This window comes from Trachymyrmex cornetzi, unplaced genomic scaffold, assembly GCF_001594075.2.
Source record: "Trachymyrmex cornetzi isolate Tcor2-1 unplaced genomic scaffold, Tcor1.1 scaffold237, whole genome shotgun sequence".
NCBI lineage: Eukaryota > Metazoa > Arthropoda > Insecta > Hymenoptera > Formicidae > Trachymyrmex > Trachymyrmex cornetzi.
Genome location: NW_017297029.1, coordinates 67,787 through 88,974, shown reverse-complemented (window position 1 = coordinate 88,974; position 21,188 = coordinate 67,787). Strand labels below are relative to the sequence as shown.

The 21,188-nt window shown below is 33.8% G+C and overlaps 2 protein-coding genes and 1 pseudogene across 5 annotated transcripts; 2 read left to right on the top strand and 1 right to left on the bottom strand.

The window, feature by feature from the left end:
- The first annotated feature begins 309 nt into the window (after window positions 1–309).
- Cdc37 (cell division cycle protein 37) lies at window positions 310–3,103 on the top strand. Its single transcript, XM_018507341.1, has 5 exons — window positions 310–549; window positions 1,052–1,185; window positions 1,268–1,712; window positions 2,005–2,310; window positions 2,390–3,103. Exons 1-5 carry the CDS (start codon window positions 517–519, stop codon window positions 2,591–2,593), a joined length of 1,122 nt encoding a protein of 373 aa, XP_018362843.1. The 5' UTR covers window positions 310–516; the 3' UTR covers window positions 2,594–3,103.
- Window positions 3,104–3,192: 89 nt separating this feature from the next.
- LOC108761047 (uncharacterized) lies at window positions 3,193–4,751 on the bottom strand (annotated as a pseudogene).
- Window positions 4,313–20,348, top strand: Chd1 (chromodomain-helicase-DNA-binding protein 1). 4 transcript variants are annotated; one of them, XM_018507368.1, is made up of 24 exons: window positions 4,313–5,476; window positions 8,700–8,812; window positions 9,871–10,155; window positions 11,813–12,001; window positions 12,086–12,255; window positions 12,337–12,500; window positions 12,586–12,745; window positions 13,318–13,630; window positions 13,713–13,920; window positions 13,998–14,278; window positions 14,409–15,135; window positions 15,232–15,477; window positions 15,726–15,896; window positions 16,012–16,135; window positions 16,213–16,367; window positions 16,453–16,814; window positions 16,994–17,228; window positions 17,292–17,330; window positions 17,541–17,657; window positions 17,753–17,980; window positions 18,138–18,470; window positions 18,553–19,049; window positions 19,508–19,621; window positions 19,701–20,348. In XM_018507368.1, the coding sequence occupies exons 1-24, from the start codon at window positions 5,471–5,473 to the stop codon at window positions 19,921–19,923; spliced, it is 5,460 nt and encodes a 1,819-aa protein (XP_018362870.1). In that variant the 5' UTR covers window positions 4,313–5,470; the 3' UTR covers window positions 19,924–20,348. The 4 variants fall into 4 exon arrangements, with proteins under 4 accessions (XP_018362870.1, XP_018362873.1, XP_018362871.1 ...); XM_018507371.1 differs by lacking the exon at window positions 17,292–17,330 and having other exon boundaries at window positions 18,553–19,043; XM_018507369.1 differs by lacking the exon at window positions 17,292–17,330.
- The last annotated feature ends 840 nt before the right edge of the window (window positions 20,349–21,188 follow it).

Here is a 21,188-nt window from a genome sequence, read left to right as displayed (position 1 = left end):
AATCTAATAAATGTACAATAAAAATATATTATTCATTAATTTATAGTACTTATTATATATTTTCCTTTATATGTGTGTTCTGTTTCATATTTATTATAATTCCAAATTGTAATACATTAATAAAAAATAATTCATGATTTTATTTGAATAAAATTTGTAAAGAAACAAAAATTTTGTGAATTTAAGAGAAATTTGGGAAATTAGTGGAAAATTTGGAAATAACAAGAATTTTATGAATTAAATGGAAAACTAGGGAAAACTAGGGAAATTTTCATGTCCCAATAGGGAAACTGCTTCGCCAGAATCTGGCAACACTGATGGTCAGTCGGCAATCAGACTTGATAAAAAGGAGGGAGCATCAGCGATCAGATAAGCGGAAACGAGAGCGGCAATCTGAGGTTTCTGTGCACGATCTGTTTGTTAAAAGAAGAAGAAAAGAGGGAGGAATCGTTTATTCCAAACTGACGAACTTGCGTAAAAGCGACTCGTTGACGGCAGGTTCATCCGAGCGCTACAATGGTGGACTACAGCAAATGGAAGAATATCGAAGTAAGAATGATATCAGTTATCCTCCCTGGATCCAGTGATCCAGTCGAATGTTCTCGAAGATGAGACCCCAAGATCAAATCTCACCGGCCGCGCGTCACTCTTGCACCGGAGATCATTATGACACATCAAAACGTCAATTGCTCAAGAGTTTTGATTTAGCTCGACTATCCCGATTTAGAATGCAGTTTATGTATTGTCAATAATAGAATTAATTTCTGGAACGGTATTATAGATCTTTGCACTGTCAAATGTTGCGAATTATCCAAATTTCTTAGAAGCCAAATTGATTTTTACTTTTCATAAATTTTTTTAATTTTAGTATATGATTAGTCTACTATTTTATAAAGTTTCTTTGCTTCTTATTTTATCTGATTAATCAATTTGTTTTATCAGACTTTATTTTTATAATCGCACTATCTTTTATTAACAGCAACAATGTACATTTAAATTTTATATATTCAAATGTTCTTATGCTGATAGATTTTGCTACTCTTATCATTAGATTTCAGATGACGAAGATGATACGCACCCAAATATCGATACGCCATCCTTATTCAGATGGCGTCATCAAGCACGAGTGGAGAGAATGGAAGAGCGCAAGAGAGAGCAAGACGAACACAACAGGAAGAAAACAGAGTATGATCAAAAATATGTTGAATAATGTAATCGCTTCTATATACAACATTAAGTTAATTTCTGTCATAACTTGTTATTTTAGAACATTGCAAAAACTCAAAGATACAAAGGAGAAATTAGCCAAATTAGAAAATGAACGTAATGATTCAGGTGATTTAACTACATTGAAAAAAGTTCTTCAGGATCTCGAACAGGAGCAGGAAAAGATTAAGGAGGAGGAGAAAGAAATGGAAAAGAAGGAAAGATTGACACCATGGAATGTAGATACTATTGGACAAGATGGCTTTACGAAAACTGTAATAAATACAAAGCCTGCAAGGAGGGACGATGACGCCAGTTTATCTGACGAGGAAAAAGAAAAACGAATGAAGCAATTTGTTAAAGATAACGAAAAGGAACTGAAAGAGTTTGGCATGCTAAGAAAATATGATGACAGCAAGAAATATTTACAAGATCATCCATACTTGGTTTGCGAGAATACAGCAAATTATTTAGTCATCTGGTGCATCAATTTGGAAATGGAAGAAGTAAATTTGACATGCAAAACCGTTCTATCGCTAAATTAGAGTGCTTTACTAGACAGACTTAATAATTGATATCTATAACAATTCTCTCTATAAGTAAAATTTAGACCAATGAGAATAAGAGAAGGAATATTTTTAGTTAGAGTGGATCTTGCTGCTTGAAAATGTTCATATGCAAATTTGCAAATGAACATTATCAAGTACCAATATCCGCTTTGATCGAAGATGGGATTTTTTCTCAATTCTATATTCATTATGTATTTTTATTATATTTGATTCTATATTATATTTTCAGAAACATAACTTGATGGAGCACGTTGCGCATCAATGTATATGTATGCAATATATATTGGAGCTATCTAAACAATTGGAAGTTGATCCACGAGCGTGTGTTGGCTCCTTTTTCAGTCGCATTCAGATTGCTGAAGTGGAATATAAAAACTCTTTCGATGAAGAACTTCGAGCGTTTAAGGACAGAATACGCAAAAGAGCAGCGGAGAAGGTAGCTGACGCGGTTAGAGAGGCTGAGGAGGAGGAAAGAAAGGCTCGTTTAGGTCCCGGTGGACTCGATCCGGTCGAAGTGTTCGAAAGTCTTCCAGAGGTAAATAAAAATTTGTTTCGAGATCTGCACATTCGAACTAACGCTATGAAATTTCTTAATCCTTTTTTCTTTTTTCTAGACTTTACAGAAATGTTTCGAAGTGCAAGATATTCCTTTGTTGCAACAAACAATAGCCGCGATGCCGGAAGAAGAGGCGACATATCACATGAAACGTTGCGTCGACAGCGGTCTATGGGTTCCCGATGCCAAAAACAAGGAAAAAGAAAACAAGGAAGAAGAGGAACAACCGATCGTCGCGGAAAAGACACCAGATCCGGAATAACGCATTTAAGTTGCATCCTATTATCGATACTCAGTGAAAATCAGTATCTCATTTACATCATTTATTCTTTACATAATCCGAAACGGGTACATAATAAAGTTGTTATCTCTTCGAATTCTGGCAATATGCAATTATTATTTCCATCAGCTTTTTCTTTTGTCACCATGATATTCGTCATCGCGTTGGCACACTGTTAAATTGAACTGAATTAGTTTACAAGACTGAGTTGTCGTTTCATAAATAGAAAACTTGGCATAAAATATGTAATGATTACCAAGTAGCATGAGTTAGCGCCGAAAGTGCTATAAATAATCCTCACTTTGTATATGATTTGTGTTATTACCGAAATTGCCTTTCTATATCATGTATATACATACATATATGTATATATATATTGTGTTAATCGCAATTCATAATTATAATATTTTATGTCCCCTCCCATAACATTAGTACTGTATATTAATCGGGAACAATATCGTTATGTAAATAAAACCAATTATGCATCAAAATTGTACCGTTGAAATTGTGAGATGTATAATTATGTTTTGAACAACTGTTTCAGTTTTCATCTTTTAATTTAATTAAGTCAGTCGAATCATTCCGTTTTCATTTATTTTTTCGAGTTTCCTCAGAAATAGTCTGCTAGTGCACAAAATAGTTGACATTTCTTTTTGCTTTTCTGTAATAACGAATAAATTATACAAAATAGTCTGTCCATTAAACCGATTCAATTAAATGTTACATAATTTATACAAAGTATCTGACAAAATTTTTTTAAGTTTCCATGAGTATGTTATACAAAGCATCCTTTTACATTGAATATGTTATATTGTTAAAATTGTAAATAATTTTATGATCAAAATGTAATATATAAATTATAATTTTATTATATTTTATTATTTTCTATTAAATAATGTTACCAACCGATTGTATATTTTTTTAGGCCAATTTAGGCGAAATTACACGAAAGCAATGAATCTTGTGCGTAAAACATGTTTGAAAGAGCCCACTGTGAAACTCGAATCAACTCGAATGGCGAAGGTGGCGCTAATCGAGCTCTCGATCGAGTCGCGAACGCGTACATATACCGGAAGCAAGGGCATCTCCTCCCTTTCCGGCGCGGCGTTGGCACGGACGTGTAGGTAATATTTTTCCTCTTTCATTCTCACCATGATACGATAGTCACATCGACTGCGAGACGGCTGCGCTGGCTTTCCATCGGCACGGGCGTGGCGCGCCGCTCAGTCGGCGTCGTTTTCGCGACGTTACGACACGCGGTCGCTCAGATTCAGAATTCAGAAGTTCCTCCGTTCGTGGCCGTTCTGCCCGTTACGCCTAATCGGCCTAATGGAAAGCCAGCCGCTGCTAGCCTGTCGTGCTCCGCTCCGATCATCCTCGCTTGCGCCTTTTGCATGGCGATGTCGGCCAACTTGACGTTCTACCAGAGCCTCTTCCATTCCAATCCATTCGGCCGTCAGTGGCGTCAGTAGTGTGGATTCCTGCCTGCTTTAAACGAGAAGTACGTGTTAGAATTAAGCGCGAGTTCCTGAACCCTCGAAAAATTCGTTGCTTCACGTTCTATGGTATGTATCAATTTAACATCGTAACGCGCGCGCGAGCTAACCGTTCTGCGTCGTTCGTTTCCCTTTTCTAAATGGCCGTCCGCGATTTGCGAGATTTTCTCCATAGATTTTCTCATTACTGACGTCGGTGATCATTTTACGCGATTTTCCCCAATTTTCTCTTCTGAAATATCGGATTTCTCTCCTTTTCGTGGATAAGAGATATATAAAATATATAATTTATGAAACTCTCGCGCATTTAACGAAACTTGGTCGCCGTTAATCGCCATGATGCCTGTCGAGAAATTTCTCTTCAAAGCGATTGTTTCGGCCGTTAAAGCCGTTCCTGTTTTCATACCTCAGAATTGAACTTGCACGATTTATTTATTTCTTTTTTTCCACATTGGAGAGAAGGGGACAAAAAATGAACAATGCAAGTTCAGTCCCGGAGTATAGAAAAAGAATAGTGAGAATAGCTTCCGTTTAGAAAGTGTAAAACGAGAACGCGCCATTTTAAACAGCTGCTGACGATTGCGTCAAGTCCAACGACAATTAATCGAAAAAAGTGACGCGACGCCGTGCATTCTGGGTAAAATCGTTGGCTACTCAAAATGGCCGTGCAACGAGCAACGTTCGATTTCCGTTTCACGTCTCGCATCGGATATGTCATATCACAAAATTTCGTGTGAAACGATCGAATCCATTCGAATTCGCGCGAGAAAAATCGAGCCATGAATTTTGCAGGATTTCGATTCGCTTTTTATCGTGACGTTCGACGTCGTCCGAGTCTCTCACTCGAGACACTTGCTTGAGAAATGTACGTAGGTATCATTTAATAGACGCTTTTCCGGATTCGTGCGTGCATGGGCGCGCGTGCGCGCACACGTACACAACTTGAATCATTCGATGCGCGCGCGTCTCTCGTCTCCTTTCTTCCTTCGCCTCTCGGCCAATCCGCTGCTGCGTTTCGAAGGTTTCTCGCTTTTGGCAGCGCGCGATTGGCGGAGACGAGTGGCGAGGGCAAAGGGAAGAGCGAGATGGCGCGCGCGTTGCATGACGGGAGAACCTTGAGTGGGGGAGGGCGAAGAAGCAAGTCTGGTTCACAAAATGGCGGTCAACCTCTCGGGTCCGTGAGCATATAGCGCACGATACTCGCGAGTTTTTCGTAATGTCTGTACCCGCGAGAAGAAACGTGGCTTGATATTACGAGGACGTGTACGCGTGACAGTGGAACGATTGGGGATCGGATCGATTTCGCGCGACGCGCGTCGATAATTACGTCGGTGGGTCGTCGTTGCGACGCGTAGACGGAACCATGCAGGTGAGTGCCAATCTCCAAACACCCCCGGAATCTGGGTGCGATTTCGCCCCCGTATATGCGGATTTTCGCGACAATTTTCATGGCAAACGACCGCGGATGCGTTCGACATGATTTTATGCGTGTACGCGAGTCGCTCGTCGCGGCCACGGTGTTGTTTGGAATAGGGGAAAATCGCGTAGCCACATGCGTTTCCGTGTGTCAACGATCGACAAGAACCTCGCGAAAACGCGAAAAAACCCCCGATGCCCGCCCTCGAAGGGTTTCTGCGTATTGGGCGGGGTCCCCCGGACCGTCCGGGTTCAGGAACTTGTGCCACTCTCGCCACGATTTTTCACAACTTTACATACTTCTCTAGCCTCTCAATAACCTATAAGGTTTGTTTACGTCACGTCAACCTGACATTTTTCACAGAAAACATCGTTGTACCATCCTGATTTTCGTCGCAAACGATTCCTCACACTTTCCTTCGGCCTGGCGTCATGCTTATTTGAAAATCAAAAATGTACCCATTTTCGCAAATTTAGCTTGAATATTGTCGCGCACAGTCCTGCTTGGTGATCAGGAATGTGTGGTACAATTCTCATGGCCAATACACGTGATTTGGATACATTTCCAGCAGGATAATGTCAAAAATATTTTGCTTTTTCACCCTTTGAAAATTCTTTACAGAAATTTTTGTAGGAAATCCACTATTTTGGCATGTGACGGATGCAATTGGGTCTATCAAGGAGCTTTGTAACATTTATCTGTACTGTAAAACTTTATTTGTGCTACTTGGAATCTTGTTAAACATTGATTTCTTTTACATCTGATTCATGGGAATGAAAATAACAATCATAAAGCATACTTTGAGTAAAACTTTATTGCAATGTGATACAATTTCATTCAATTTGATGACAAATTTATGTTGGTACGTTATGAAAATAATATTAAATCCAATTATATAATTAATAATCATCAAATTGTTAAGAAATATTTTTAACTAATGAAATAATAATGAGGTTAATTAAAATATGTCAGGCAAATTTGTATAAAAGGTTTAAAGCGATATAGTTTCTATCGATATTTCACCATTACATACGTGTAAAATACTTAAATAGATGGTAGATTTTACAGTAATAGTATTGTAAATGTTTAAATAACTGTAGAAAAATTTAGCAATTGCTTCTCTACTTGTGTACTTCATTAATCGCACATTCCCTTAATGAACAACATGTACTTTTGAATTATCATAATGTATTAATAAGACTGAACACAACTCCATTAATATATCAAGAATAATTTATTTTTTAAACATTGAGCTCAAGTTCTTTTATATATTCTTTATTACGTATACAAAACATTGTTATAAAAATATATTAAAAAATTTGTTGTTATAAAAATATGTAAGGAGATTCATTTTATGCTCATAAATTTTTAAGCAAGTTGAATTTTTTATAAAATAGTTAAAGAAAGTAGTGAACAAAATTTAGAAAAATATAGAAAGTATTTGCATTACAATTATAATTTATTTTTAATATATATACAAGTTACATAATATTTCTATTACCAATTTAAGAATATAAACCCAGAGAATAATATAGTGTTTAGAACAAAAGGGGAGTATGATGATCATAATGATTGAAAAATATACGAGAAAAGCAACATTAAACCAGTTAAAGAAATAATCCTGACAGTTATTAATAAAACGTTAAGAAGAAAGGGTTATTTAAAGATATTGAGGCTATGTAATAGTGATTAAAAAAAAACAGTATTAGTGTTTTAATGTAAATAATTATGGTAATGTAAATAACACTAATTTTACTATAAAAAATGATAAAAAATTGTATTATAATTTTATTTGATAAAGATTTGACTACTTATTAGTGTTAAGAATGTTTGAATAGTATAAAGGAAAAAAATAACCCTTGGATTCTTTATAGGCCTTATTTTACTGTTTCATTTTCCAAAAATTATATGTTTTATAAAATATCTCGTCTTGTAGTACAATATATTTACTAAAATGTTTAGTAATAATTGTTATAAAAAATTATATAAGTAATTTGAAGATGTTTTTACCAGCTAAATATAATTTTAATAATTTATAATGTTAGCAATGTTAGAGTCCAGAGTATAGATTATTTTAATATTTAATTGCATACATCACTATACAATACCTTGAATAAAAACATAGCATACTTGTTATTACTGATGCTTGTTACAAAAATAGAGCAAGCAACCTAGAATTAAGTAGATACGCAAACAAAAATTTGTACTGACTGCAACAAAATTTTGCTTTGCTCTCAGTTACAATATTTTTTTCCATTATACTTGTGATGAGAATTTTAATTTATCATTTACTCCTACAGAAAGATGAAATATATAATACAAATTAATGTATAACACATACTTAATTTGCTATAAATTAAATATATAATAAACTTCCATATTATTAGATGCACATATGTTTCTGTATGCATTTACATATCTTTATCAAGCACTGGAAATTGTGTGAGATATGTAATTGTTGAAATTTTTAATAAACATATGACGTGTATTTCGTTGATCTTTATTATTTAGTGCCCAAACCTTTGTTGAGCATCTCCAAAAGATTCCTTTCATGCGATTAACATTATAAGCAATTGAATGCGATAGATTGATGTGAACTAATCTGGAAAAAAATCTATCTGCGTTTAATCTGGCAGATATCAAATATGGTCGAACAAGGAATTTCACTTCTAAATACAAAGTCTTATTAAATTCAATACAACGAGTGTATTAAACATTTTCGATTTATATTGTATTTTCTTTTTTAGTCTTGGTTTTTATTTGGGCCAAAACAATTCTACAAATATACGACAACAATAGTTTAATAAAGTTCCTTAGATTAATGTTTTCCTCTGCTACGAAGATAAAATGGCGGACGATGGTTACAAAATGGAGGTTGAATCGTGTTGATGAATTGACGCTATTCTGTATGCGTGCTGATTGAAAGAAAGAAGAGATGTGCAAAAGTTTTACCGCTCTCTTTGACTGCAAATTACCTTGCCGTTATCAATTATATTCATCTAGAATAAAAAAAGAAATACCTCTTAATGAGAATAATAATACTGGGCGCGTTTCTCTGCGATAAACCTTGGTTGGGGATAAAAACGAACTATTCCAAACAACACAAGCGACGAGCAATATTTTGCGTAGAAATAAAATCGAAATTACATGTGATCTCGACATGATTAACTTCCAGAAAACATTAGAATCCGAATCTGGTAAAGAATCCGGGTCTGATTCTGAAAATGAGAGCAAAAGCGATAGCTCTTCTTCCGGCAGTAATAGCGGTTCAGGATCTGGATCTGAAAGGTTGGTATGGGCAAGAATTTAGCCCATCTCCCTGAAAATTCTGAGATCCGATATACAAATTTGTATCAATGAGATTTTATATTTTCCTCGCACAAGAAAGAAATATTCAATTTTATTTCAGGAAAATTGCCGTTTAAATGTTCAATTTTATTAATGTTTATCAGAATATAATCGTTCCTTCTTAAAAAATTCTACAATATTGATAAGGTTCATTAATTATTATATTTCATTAATTATTAATTATTATTTATTAATTTTTCAAATAAGTTTGTTTAATCTTTTATAGAATGCATCTGTAGCGTCTAATATATTACGAATACGAGACAAGTTGAACTGAATACAAGTGTATATTGGGTTCTCTGATGTGTAAGGGTTTATCACAATCAATGCCACTTGCAAGTGGGCTACTTGTGCGCATCACTATAGCTTCATATAGCACTAACAATGTTTTTAACAATTTTGCTAACTTATATACTATTTTGAAATTTTGTGAGCACATCTTATACGACATTGAAACATTTACTCCCTTCTTATTTAGAATCAGTGCAGTGCTAGATAAGCTGTAATATGAGTCTGTAGTCTGTAGCGTTAGTCAATATACTTTCAAGTAATCAATATATACAGATCTTGATATAAAATCGTAGAATTATAAGAGAACGTTCATTTAAACAGTTTATTTTCGTATTAATGTTTTATTTATATATTTATTAATTTGCATAAACATTTTAAATCTTAGTATAATTAAAATTCTATATGTTTATATATGAATATATTATATCATGATTACTACATAATATTTTTATGGTGAATTGTTCTCACGACTACGTTATCATTAAATATCATTTCTAAACAAGTATGTATTTCGAGATGCTATGTCCATGTATGTCATCTATATACGATTAGCGAGATAAAAGGTGCGTTTCATTTAACATTCGTAATGCTCGCGAATATTATTTCATCCTTCTTATCAAATATTAAACAAGGATGACATTATTTATGCGAGTATTGCGAACGTTAAATGGAATGCATCCATAATATTGCCTGGCTGCTTAATGCAGCGACTCTAGCTCCTCGAGCGGTTCCGGTTCCGGATCAGGCTCCGATTCGGAAAAGTCGGAGAAGTCGGATGCACCTGCTGCACAAAGCGATAGCTTCCAGAGCAAAGGCTCGAATCACAGCACCGAAGCAAAGCTTAGAGTTAAACATGAGTCTAGTCGCGAGTGGGACGAGAATCCTGACATATACGGCATTAGGAGGTCCGGGCGTTCCAGGAAAGAACCTGATAGGCTCGCAACGAATCGCGAGAGCGACAGTGATGGTCGCAAAAAGTTTAAGAAGAAAAGGTAAGTGCGACAAATCGTCGGGGAGAGGAGAAGGAGGAGGAGGAGGAGGAGGAGGAGGAGGAGGATACGTCGACAGTAACGATCGGTGTAACTCAGCTGAGCGTGTTACCATAATCGCGAGATTGCAAGATATGAACTGCAATGCGCTACTTCAGAGATAAAACAAGGCCATAATTGTCGATAGCCAATATAAAGTAGTTTAATACAGTTAGCCTGTATATAGTGAACTTTGATCTTGTCAGTCATTATTACGAGAGATATTTTATACAACGATACACCACTTCTGTAATCGTATTAGCCGCTGCGTTATTTTTTGATAAATATTTTATTTATGTATATTCTACAGAGCACGAATAACGAATCGATTATATATTTTTGCTAATTTGTGCATTATTATCAGTACATTTGCATTTAAATTTATAAATGGTACATGTGTACGATGGTATCTTGTCATAAATATTGGTCGTTACATAACATGTGTAATTTTTTTATGTAGTTATTTCATGATATCTCGAATATGTGAGTTCCTTAATTGCGACATTTAGGACGCTTTTTTTAACATTAAAAAAACTTGTCTCTACATGTGATAATTATTTGCATAGCGTTAGTCACATATAAGGTATGATACATATACTTTTAACTGCTAGAATATTTATAAGTGTTTACGTTTTTACATTTGTTTGCACTAATCGGATTTTACTTTGGTTTTGCATATAACTGCTTAATATACTTTCCAGTTTATATCACAAGCGTTTTTACATTCCTATGTTATTTAGAGTGTCCCACAGGAAATTATTGAAATTAATCAGCTGTTATTTTTATAAACATACCTTTATTTAATAGAGAATATTTCTCACAGTTTTATTTGTATATAAAGTAGACGATTGGAAATATTTATAAATATGTCATATCATTTCATAAATATTTATCAAATTTTGCCAATTTTAATGATATCTATATTGAAAATTAAAAAAATTTTATAGCATCTTTTTTATTCAAAAAAACTATATAACATCTTTTTAAATTTCGAAAATATAATTGGCAATTTATTAAGTGATAAAAATATTTCCCATTGTCTTTATTTTATGCGTAAATAAAACTGCCAAATGTCTTCTATGAAAAAACATTTGATTTTTCTTGTGTGCATTTCAAAAAATACCAAGCCAAAAAGCAACTTCTCATGGGACATTCTGTATATCTCAAATTTATTAACAGACACAAATTTTTTATGTGTTGTGGAGCAATATAATTGTTATACAACTTGATTTTTCATAAAAATCTTAATTCTTGTGTAAGTATTATATAAAATTACAGTTATATATGAATATTTAAAAAATAATACCTCTGATTTTATATTTTTTATACATTTTTTATAAATTTTTTGTGACTCACATCTTAGGAATTGATTTCATGATATTATTTGCCATGCATTTTATAATGTTAATATACTAGAAGTTATATATAAAAACATATAAAAGTTATATGTATATACTTGTTATATGTATAAGTTATATGTATAAGATTTTTTGAAATGTTAAAAGTAAATTAGCAGCATATTTTAAATTAAGTTAAATAAAATTCATAGTATACGATAATTATAAACGCGAATATGTTAGAAACACGTTCACAATCATATAGGTATGACTTATTGTTTTAGTTCACACAATTCGTGGAATTCAGAAAGTTCAGATTCAGAATCTGATGAAACTGAGAATCGTAGACCTCCACCTAGCAAATCCTTGAACAGACGCGCGGCGCAAAAAGCAAAAGAGAAAGCCAGAGTGCGAAAGAAGCGTATCTCTGATTCTTCTGATAATTCTTCCTTTGACAGTGATGATAATAGAAGGTACATATCGAAAAAAATTGATTAAAAAGATGAAAAAATATATAAAACAAATAAAAATAATTATACATTAAACTTAATTATCAGGCAAATTAATAGACGGGCAGGCACGGCAGTTAGTTATAAAGAGGAAAGTGAAGAAGGTACTGATAGCGAAGATTTGGTTGAAGTTGACGAATCAACCGCTGCGTCAACAGAGCCTGACAATGCGGAAACTATTGAACAAATTTTGGGACAGAGAATGGGCAAGAAAGGAGGTTGGTTTTATGCGTGTGAGACACACATTGTGATGTTAATTGAAGTATATTAAAGTATTTCTATTATATAATTATGTGCAGTTACCGGCAACATAACGACGATCTACGCTGTCGAAGACAACGGTGATCCTAATCCAGAGGATTTAAGTAATCTGGAAACTGAAGTACAATACTTGATCAAATGGAAAGGCTGGTCTCACATACATAACACATGGGAATCAGAGGAATCTTTAAAAGCACAAAAAGTATAACATTATTAAAATATTAAAAAAATTTTTGTCAATTCACAACTGTGATGTCAGGAAATATTCATGATCTTGTGTCTGTTAGGTAAAAGGATTGAAGAAGTTAGACAATTTTATCAAACGTGAACGTGTAATTGAGTATACGAGAGAGCATGCTGAGCCAGAGGAGTTGGATTATTTAGAATGTCAATTGGAACTTAAACAAGATCTTCTGAAAAGTTACAACAATGTTGAGAGGATTATTGGTATGATCTCTTTATTTCAAAATTAATATTTTAAATATATATATATATATATATACACACATACATACACAAAGAGAATAGGTAAAATAGGGCAATAAGAATCAAGCGCAGTAATTGTTGCGCAAAACAAACAATGTGGATACAACACGAAAGTCTACGCTAGCGAGTTATTTAATAAAGACTTTTGTGTTGTATCCACATTGTTTTGCGCAATTACCGCGCCTGACTTCTATTGCCTAATTTTACCTATTTTCTTTGTGATTAGTAAGGAATTTTTATGAATTAACTTATATATATAAGTTAATTCGTAAAAACTATATATATGTATACATACCTCATGCGTAACTCGGAACGCATCCTATATATGTGTGTGTGTGTGTGTGTGCGTGCATACGTTCGTGCGTGTACACACACATATACATATACATATAAATATATATGTAGGGTGCGTTCCGAGTTAGGCATTTATATAGAGAGAGAGAGAGAGAGAGAGAGAGAGAGAGAATATTTAATGTCTTCCATTATAAATATAAATTATGATAATGTGATAAACCATTGTATATTTTCATCAGCTGATTACAAGAAACCAGACTCGGTATATCCTGATTATTTCTGTAAATGGGAAAATTTGTCATATGCTGAAGCTACATGGGAAGATGGAATTTTGATAGTGAAAAAATGGCCAGAGAAGATAAAGGAATTTTGTGACAGAGAAGATTCCAAAAGAACACCGAGCAAACATTGCAAAGTTCTCAAATCTAGACCTAAGTTTTATCAGTTGAATGAACAACCTACTTACATGGGCAAAGAAAAAGATTTAATATTGAGAGATTATCAAATGGATGGACTTAATTGGTTGATACATTCTTGGTGCAAGGAAAATAGGTACATAGATTTTTTTTCTATAATAAATAACGACGTAAAATTATTAATTATTTAATCGTTTAATTATCTACTTTTTCTCTAGTGTTATATTAGCCGATGAAATGGGTCTCGGCAAAACAATCCAAACGATATGCTTCCTTTATTATTTATTTCACACGCAACACCTTCACGGACCATTTTTACTAGTAGTTCCTCTGTCAACTATGACTTCCTGGCAAAGAGAAATGTCTCAATGGGCACCTGACATAAATTTTGTCACTTACTTGGGTGATATCAATTCTCGTAATGTCGTAAGTATTCTTTTTCACTGCCTTGCAATGTTTGACATTCTGAGATTCTTTAAATAAATCGCATAAATTCTTTTCAGATTAGGGAATACGAATGGTGCTATCAGGATTCGAAGAGACTAAAGTTTAACGTCATTCTTACAACGTATGAGATAGTACTTAAAGATAAAACATTTTTGGGTGCCTTAAATTGGGCGGTATTGCTAGTAGACGAAGCTCATCGATTGAAGAATGATGATTCTTTATTATACAAAGCACTTACCGAATTTCACACCAGTCATCGTTTATTAATTACCGGTACTCCATTACAGAACAGCTTGAAGGAGCTGTGGGCCTTATTACATTTCATTATGCCTACAAAGTTAGTTACTGCCTTTTTAAATTTTTCTATCTATATATTGAGATGTATATTTATGAAAATATCAATTTAATTTGTTCTATTTTGTTATATTTGTTATATTTACATTTGTTATTATATTGTTCGGATATAGATTTGCTTCTTGGGAAGAATTTGAAAAGCAACATGATAATGCTGCACAGAAGGGATACTCCAAGTTGCACAAGCAATTAGAACCATTTATTCTGCGTCGAGTTAAGAAAGATGTCGAGAAATCTTTACCTGCTAAAGTCGAACAGATCTTACGAGTAGAAATGACGTCCTTGCAAAAACAATATTACAAGTGGATATTGACAAAAAATTATGAAGCATTGCGAAAAGGCGTGAAAGGATCTACTACGACATTCTTGAACATTGTTATTGAATTGAAAAAATGCTGCAATCACGCCTTTCTCACGAAACCGAGTGATGCCGAAAGGGAAAAGACTAATGAAGATTATTTGCAACAATTAATTCGTGGTTCTGGCAAATTAGTGCTTCTAGATAAATTACTAGTGAGATTGCGCGACACGGGACACAGAGTACTGATATTCAGTCAAATGGTCAGGATGTTGGATATTCTTGGTGAATATCTACAAAGGAGGCATTTTCCATTCCAAAGATTAGATGGAAGTATAAAGGGGGAATTAAGAAAACAAGCGTTGGATCACTTCAACGCTGAGGGATCGCAAGACTTTTGTTTTCTATTGTCGACGCGAGCCGGTGGTCTCGGCATTAATCTTGCCACTGCAGACACTGTGATAATTTTTGATTCTGACTGGAATCCGCAAAATGATTTGCAGGCACAGGCCAGAGCGCATCGAATAGGACAAAAGAATAAGGTACACTTGCAATTGTTTCAAATCGATGCTCATTTCTAAATTTTTCAAACAACTTCAATCTTTTAATCAAATTCATGTTGTATTTATTTTATGTAGGTAAATATTTATCGATTGGTTACTAAAAAGTCAGTCGAGGAAGAAATTGTTGAACGCGCGAAGCAAAAAATGGTCTTAGACCATTTAGTGATACAGCGAATGGATACAACCGGTAGGACAGTGTTAGATAAAAAGAATGCGGGAACCAATAGTAATCCATTTAACAAAGAAGATTTAAATGCTATTTTAAAATTTGGTGCCGAGGATTTGTTCAAAGACGAAGAAGATGGAGATGAGGAACCAGCTGTGAGTTTACTAGCACATTTTACACTTTTGCTAGTTTAATTGAAAATATGAGAGCTTCTTAATATTTAACGTATGTATATTATAATATTAGAAGTATTATTAATTTTGAACACATCTCTATTTGGATGTAACATTAGTTTGATATATTGGAATGTTTACATAATTTTATTTTAATGATCAATATTTTTTCTCTAATAAATGTTTATGCAATCAATATTTTATTATAAATGTTATTTTTGTAATATTAGTGTGATATCGACGAAATATTAAGAAGAGCTGAAACGAGAGACGAAGGACCAACAACGGTTGGCGATGAATTGTTGTCCGCCTTCAAAGTCGCCAGTTTTAAGACAGCATTTGAAGAGGATTTGGAACCTATTAATCAACCAAATGATAACGATGATGAAAGTAAAGATTGGGTAAATATTTTTTTTTTCTTAATTTATTTTTGTGTGTGAATTAATATTTTAAAGATCTATATAAACATATTCTTATTATATTTAGTTGTTTATTTAATATTTTTTTATACTTTAGGCCGAAATTATTCCGGAGAATTTTCGAAGGAAGGTAGAAGAGGAGGAAAAGTCCAAAGAAATGGAGGATCTGTATCTACCACCGAGAAGTCGAAAAACTCTTCAGCAACTCAATCAGAGCGAAGGTATTCTTAGAAGAATTTGCATTTAAATGTAAAATATTTAAGCAAACGCATAAATGTTATTTTGTATTTATTTTTAGGGAAAGGCAAAAAGCGGAAGAAAGTACAAGATGACAGTGAGGATGGTGAGGAATCGGGTAGCGAAGCGGAAGGAAGCGACGATGATAGACCTAAGAAAAGAGGTAGACCGAGAGTTACGCCGCGCGAGAATATCAAGAGCTTCACTGATATTGAGGTATGTATAACGAGTCTTATTTTATGAGAAATTATTTAATCTTTCATGCATGTCTTTAATATAACAATGTTATTGTCTTTTACAGATACGACGGTTCATCAAGAGTTATAAAAAGTTCCCAGCGCCTTTAAAACGATTAGAAGATATTGCAGCTGACGCTGACTTACAAGACAAACCGATGACAGAATTGCGCTTCTTGGGTGAGCAATTGATGTCTAGATGCGACGCATGTTTAGTAGAATTTGAGAATACCGCGAAAGAAAATAAAGGTGGCGAAGAAGAAGGCAAAGGACCAGGTCGTAAAAGGGGACGAGGACCTACTTTTAAGATAGGTGGTGTAATGGTGAACGCAAAGTCATTCTCAGCCGCTGTTAAAGAACTCGAGCCTTTAGAACAAGCTTTGCCATCTGATCCCGAACAACGTGCTAATTGGCATCTCGATATTAAGTAAGTTTAATTTATATAATTTATATAATTAGTCTTAAGTAGCATTAATTTTTTGTATTGTCTAACTTAATTTAAATAGTGTGAAAAAATTATAATATAATAAAATTAATTAAAATTAATTAAATTCACACACTTCTTTAAAATTAATTATGAAAAACAGTAAAATGTTTTCACTACAGATTGAAACCAGCCAATTTTGAATGCGAATGGACTTCTGAGGATGATGCTAGACTGTTAAAGGGTATATATCAGCATGGCATGGGTTCATGGGAAGCGATAAAAACAGATACTAGTTTGAAACTCGGCGATAAGATTTTTCCCAATGGCAATAAAGTACAACTCAAACGTGTGAATGCACGTGCGGAATATCTCTTGAAGATTTTGAAGAAGCAAATTGATCTTAAGTTAGGAGTGGTAAGATTATTTGATATATGGCATGTCAATGGACGTCTATATTAGTCTTTTTTATTTCTACAGGATTATCTCTTTCTCCTTCAATTAGAAACCGAATACAAGGTAATATCCCGACTGTTCCCATCCTTTTATCTTTTCCTATTCTTTACTAAGCCTATCCTATATTTTAGCTATCTTAGCAAGCAATCGTAAAAGCAATCGTAAAATATACGAAAGAGCTATAGAATGTAAATTTTGATATTAATATGCCTAATATATAAATTATATTTTCTTTCTAAAAGTTTGCATTTATAAATTACCCAATTATTTCAGACGCGAATGAGGAAACCAAGAAAGCCTAAAGAGGTGAAAGCAATTACCAAAGAAATTGTAGAAGATAACGATAGCTCCGGTGACGAAAATAAAAAATCAAAATCCAAAATTGACAAAGTAAGTTTTAAAAGCGAGAGAGTAACTTTTTGTATTTCGTGAATTTATATGGAATTATACGTCTATATATATATATATTTTTTTTATGATTATAGTCTGCGATTAAAAAAGAAGATGAAAACGTTGCAAAAAAAGATATCAAAGAAGAAATCGATGATGTACCTGATGAAAAGAAAAAAGATAAAAAAGTTAAGAAGGAGAAAAAAGATAACAAAAAGGTGAAAAAGAATAAGCAAGCCGCAGGTCCTATGCATTTTACTGCAAATAATGAACCGAGAGCTGTCGATGTAATCGGTGAATTAGATCCGCCAGTATTTGATGAGGTTAATATAATTCTTTTAAGAAATTTAATACAAATTTATATGTATATTTAATAAATATATGTTTTTCTTATAACAACTTCTATAAATTAAATGTCTATAATATGCATAATATAAATAAAAATCGGGGAGAAGTGATTAATATATTTTTATCATATAGTGCAAAGAAAAGATGAGACCAGTAAAGAAGGCGTTAAAGGCCTTAGATACACCAGATATGTCTCTGAGCGAAGAAGAGCGAGTTGCTCGCGCACGTCGAAGTCTTTATCAAATTGGGAACCACATCGACACGTGTCTGGCGGAATATAAAACCCCTGAACAAAGCAAAGAATGGAAAAGTAATCTTTGGTACTTTGCTTCCAAGTTTACGACCTTCAAAGCGAAAAAGCTTTACAGAATGTACAAGAATCTAGCAAAAAAGAAAGATGGCGACAGCAATGGCGGTGCCACATCTAGTCCTGATAAAAAAGAGGATACTTCTAGCACTACAAAGGTATTGTGCGCATTACTTTTAATTTATTGCATGGAAAACAAATAGATGAGAAATTATAATAATTTTCTGTTTTATTTGACAGAAACACAATGAAAAGGTATCTCACGAGAAACATTTTGACAAGCAACAGACAGACAGCAGTAATAAAGATAGCAGAATAATGAAACGTAAAGTTGATGATATCGAAGAAAACTCGAATAGCAGTACGCAAAGTAAGAAACATCTTTCAACTATTTCCGCTGTCAGCAGCAATATCAGCAGCACGTCCACAGTTACTATCGGTGCTATTACGATTACGCCTATAACGTCAACGCCAAATTCTACATCGAATACCACTAGTAGCGCAGACACATTGCGACATAAAGAACAAAAAGAGTCGAAGCATAAAGATATGAAAAGAGATAGGGATCGTGACAGAGATAGAGATAGGGGGCACGACAGAGGTGATAGATTAAGTATGAACAAGGATGATAGAATTAGGAGAGACGGTGGATACAATATGGGACATTATAGTGGTAGCAGGGAAGATGATCATTGGTTATCCAGAGACGGAAGAGATATGAGAGACAGCAGGTACGGGTAAGCATTTTTTATATCCATATATACTTCAATGTTTAAAATGTTTTCTGATATTTTCATATTTAATTTTTTTTTTTAATTTTATTTTATTCAACTCATGTAAAATTATTTAGATTATTAAACATGAATAGAGATCTTTGCTCTATTGTTATTTAATTCTTCATTATTTATGTGGAGTGTTCAGAACATCCTCATCCTATAAATTGCTAAATATATGAATGCTACTTATATACATTATTATATTGTTTTATAATTATTATATTGTTTTGCATTTTTATTTAAAGGATGTATCAATTTTATAATAATTGTAAATAACGAAGAGAACAGTATCATGAAAATTGAGATGTAACGTTAGGGTTTCAAAAACATATAATAGTGCGAGTTAATTACATTTAAAAAACTACGCGAGTAATGTAAAGTTAATTATTTCTCAACTGCGCAATTTTGTTTTTTTATAGATTCGGGGATCATAAGCGCGATCGCTTCGATCTTTATGGTCGAATGTCAGGTGGTTATCACAGAGATAGAGACAGAGATCGAGATCGTGGTATGCACATGAACGATAAAAGAAGGTGAGGAATAGCTCATCTGTACATATATATCTGATCGATCTGTTTCATGAATTTTGTTTCAATGAGTATGATTTTTCAGTGATTATTATCGATACTCGTCGGGACCACCGAGTTACGGATATGGGCCAGGTGGCTATGGAGGTAGCAGCGGTGGTGGTGGTTATCCGCCCACGGATATTGCATCAAGTCATTTCAGAAGTCGTGGTTATGCAGGAGATGGTTACTCCAATGATTGGCGGCCGAACAAAGATTACAGGCGGGACTACGATAGAAGACCACCGCCGCCAAACGCCAACTCCTAGTGCTTCTTTCTTCCTCGGTTGTGACACGATATCGAAATCATTTTGTGTATAATTTTGCTGCGAGTGAGAGCGTTTGTGACGACACTGGCTCTCTTACGTCTCTACGTGGGAGAAGTACTGAATGCACGGTGCACGATGTTCTGTGAGCATGCACCACTTGTACCTATATGTATAAAAGAATTATTCCGATGTTTATTATATAACAAACGGATAATATAATGATATCGAAGATGTGTCTAGGATATGCATGATACTCCCTAGATTAGAAAATTTTACAGATGGAAAGGAAAGAAATACGAGAGGGAGATCGAATTATATCCTCGGCGCATAACGAGAAGAGAAATTTTTATATATCGGAACGTATATCGGAATTCGTTGAGGAACGAGTAAACAGGTGTTTCCGGTTTTTTTTTTAAGTACGTACTAATAGAGAATGTAACCGGTATAATTTCCCGGAATTTTTATGTTAAAATCATTTTTATTTAAAATAAATACATTTTCCGTATCTACAATACGATAAATGAAAATTATTATCCAAATTATACTAGAATATAATTCTAGAGTACAATGGTACTTTTTACAATTTTTTAAATTAATAAACTAATTCTTGCATATTCGAGTTCGATTTTATCATGCAATTGTGAAAAAAATTAACGACATTATTAGAATCATAAATGTATATATTTTCTACTATCCGGATGCGGTTCAGTTGGCGATTTGGAAGTTTCTGCTTCTGTTAGTTGCACAAATTAATTGATGTTTTCGAAGATCTTGACGTTTTAAAGCGTTACGCGTTCTAGAATACTCTGTAAAATGCTAAATAAGCCACATCCTAAACTGGCACAATCAACGTTGTCAATGTTCCCGAACATTGACAACGTTGATTGTGCCGTATCCTCTACCATATCTTTTGTTATGTAAAATAAGTAACCAGCTTCCGCGCTACGCGCATATATTTTGCATTTTCGATACTAATTATATATGTATATTTAGTTTAGAAATATAGCTCGTGCACATAATCGCCTCGAATAATGATATCTGGTTTCGTTGTTCTCATTTTTGAGAGTCAGATGAGAGTTAATAATTAGCCGGCTCTATGCTTAATGCAATTCAATTTGATAACGTTACAGTAGACACAAACGGACGTGATGTTGAGTTATAATATAATGTCTGTGAAATTGTACAAATCTAACATATACATTTTCTCTATATAAAGATTAAAGATTTAAAGGAACATCTCGTGTTTCATAGAGATGGAGGGAGAG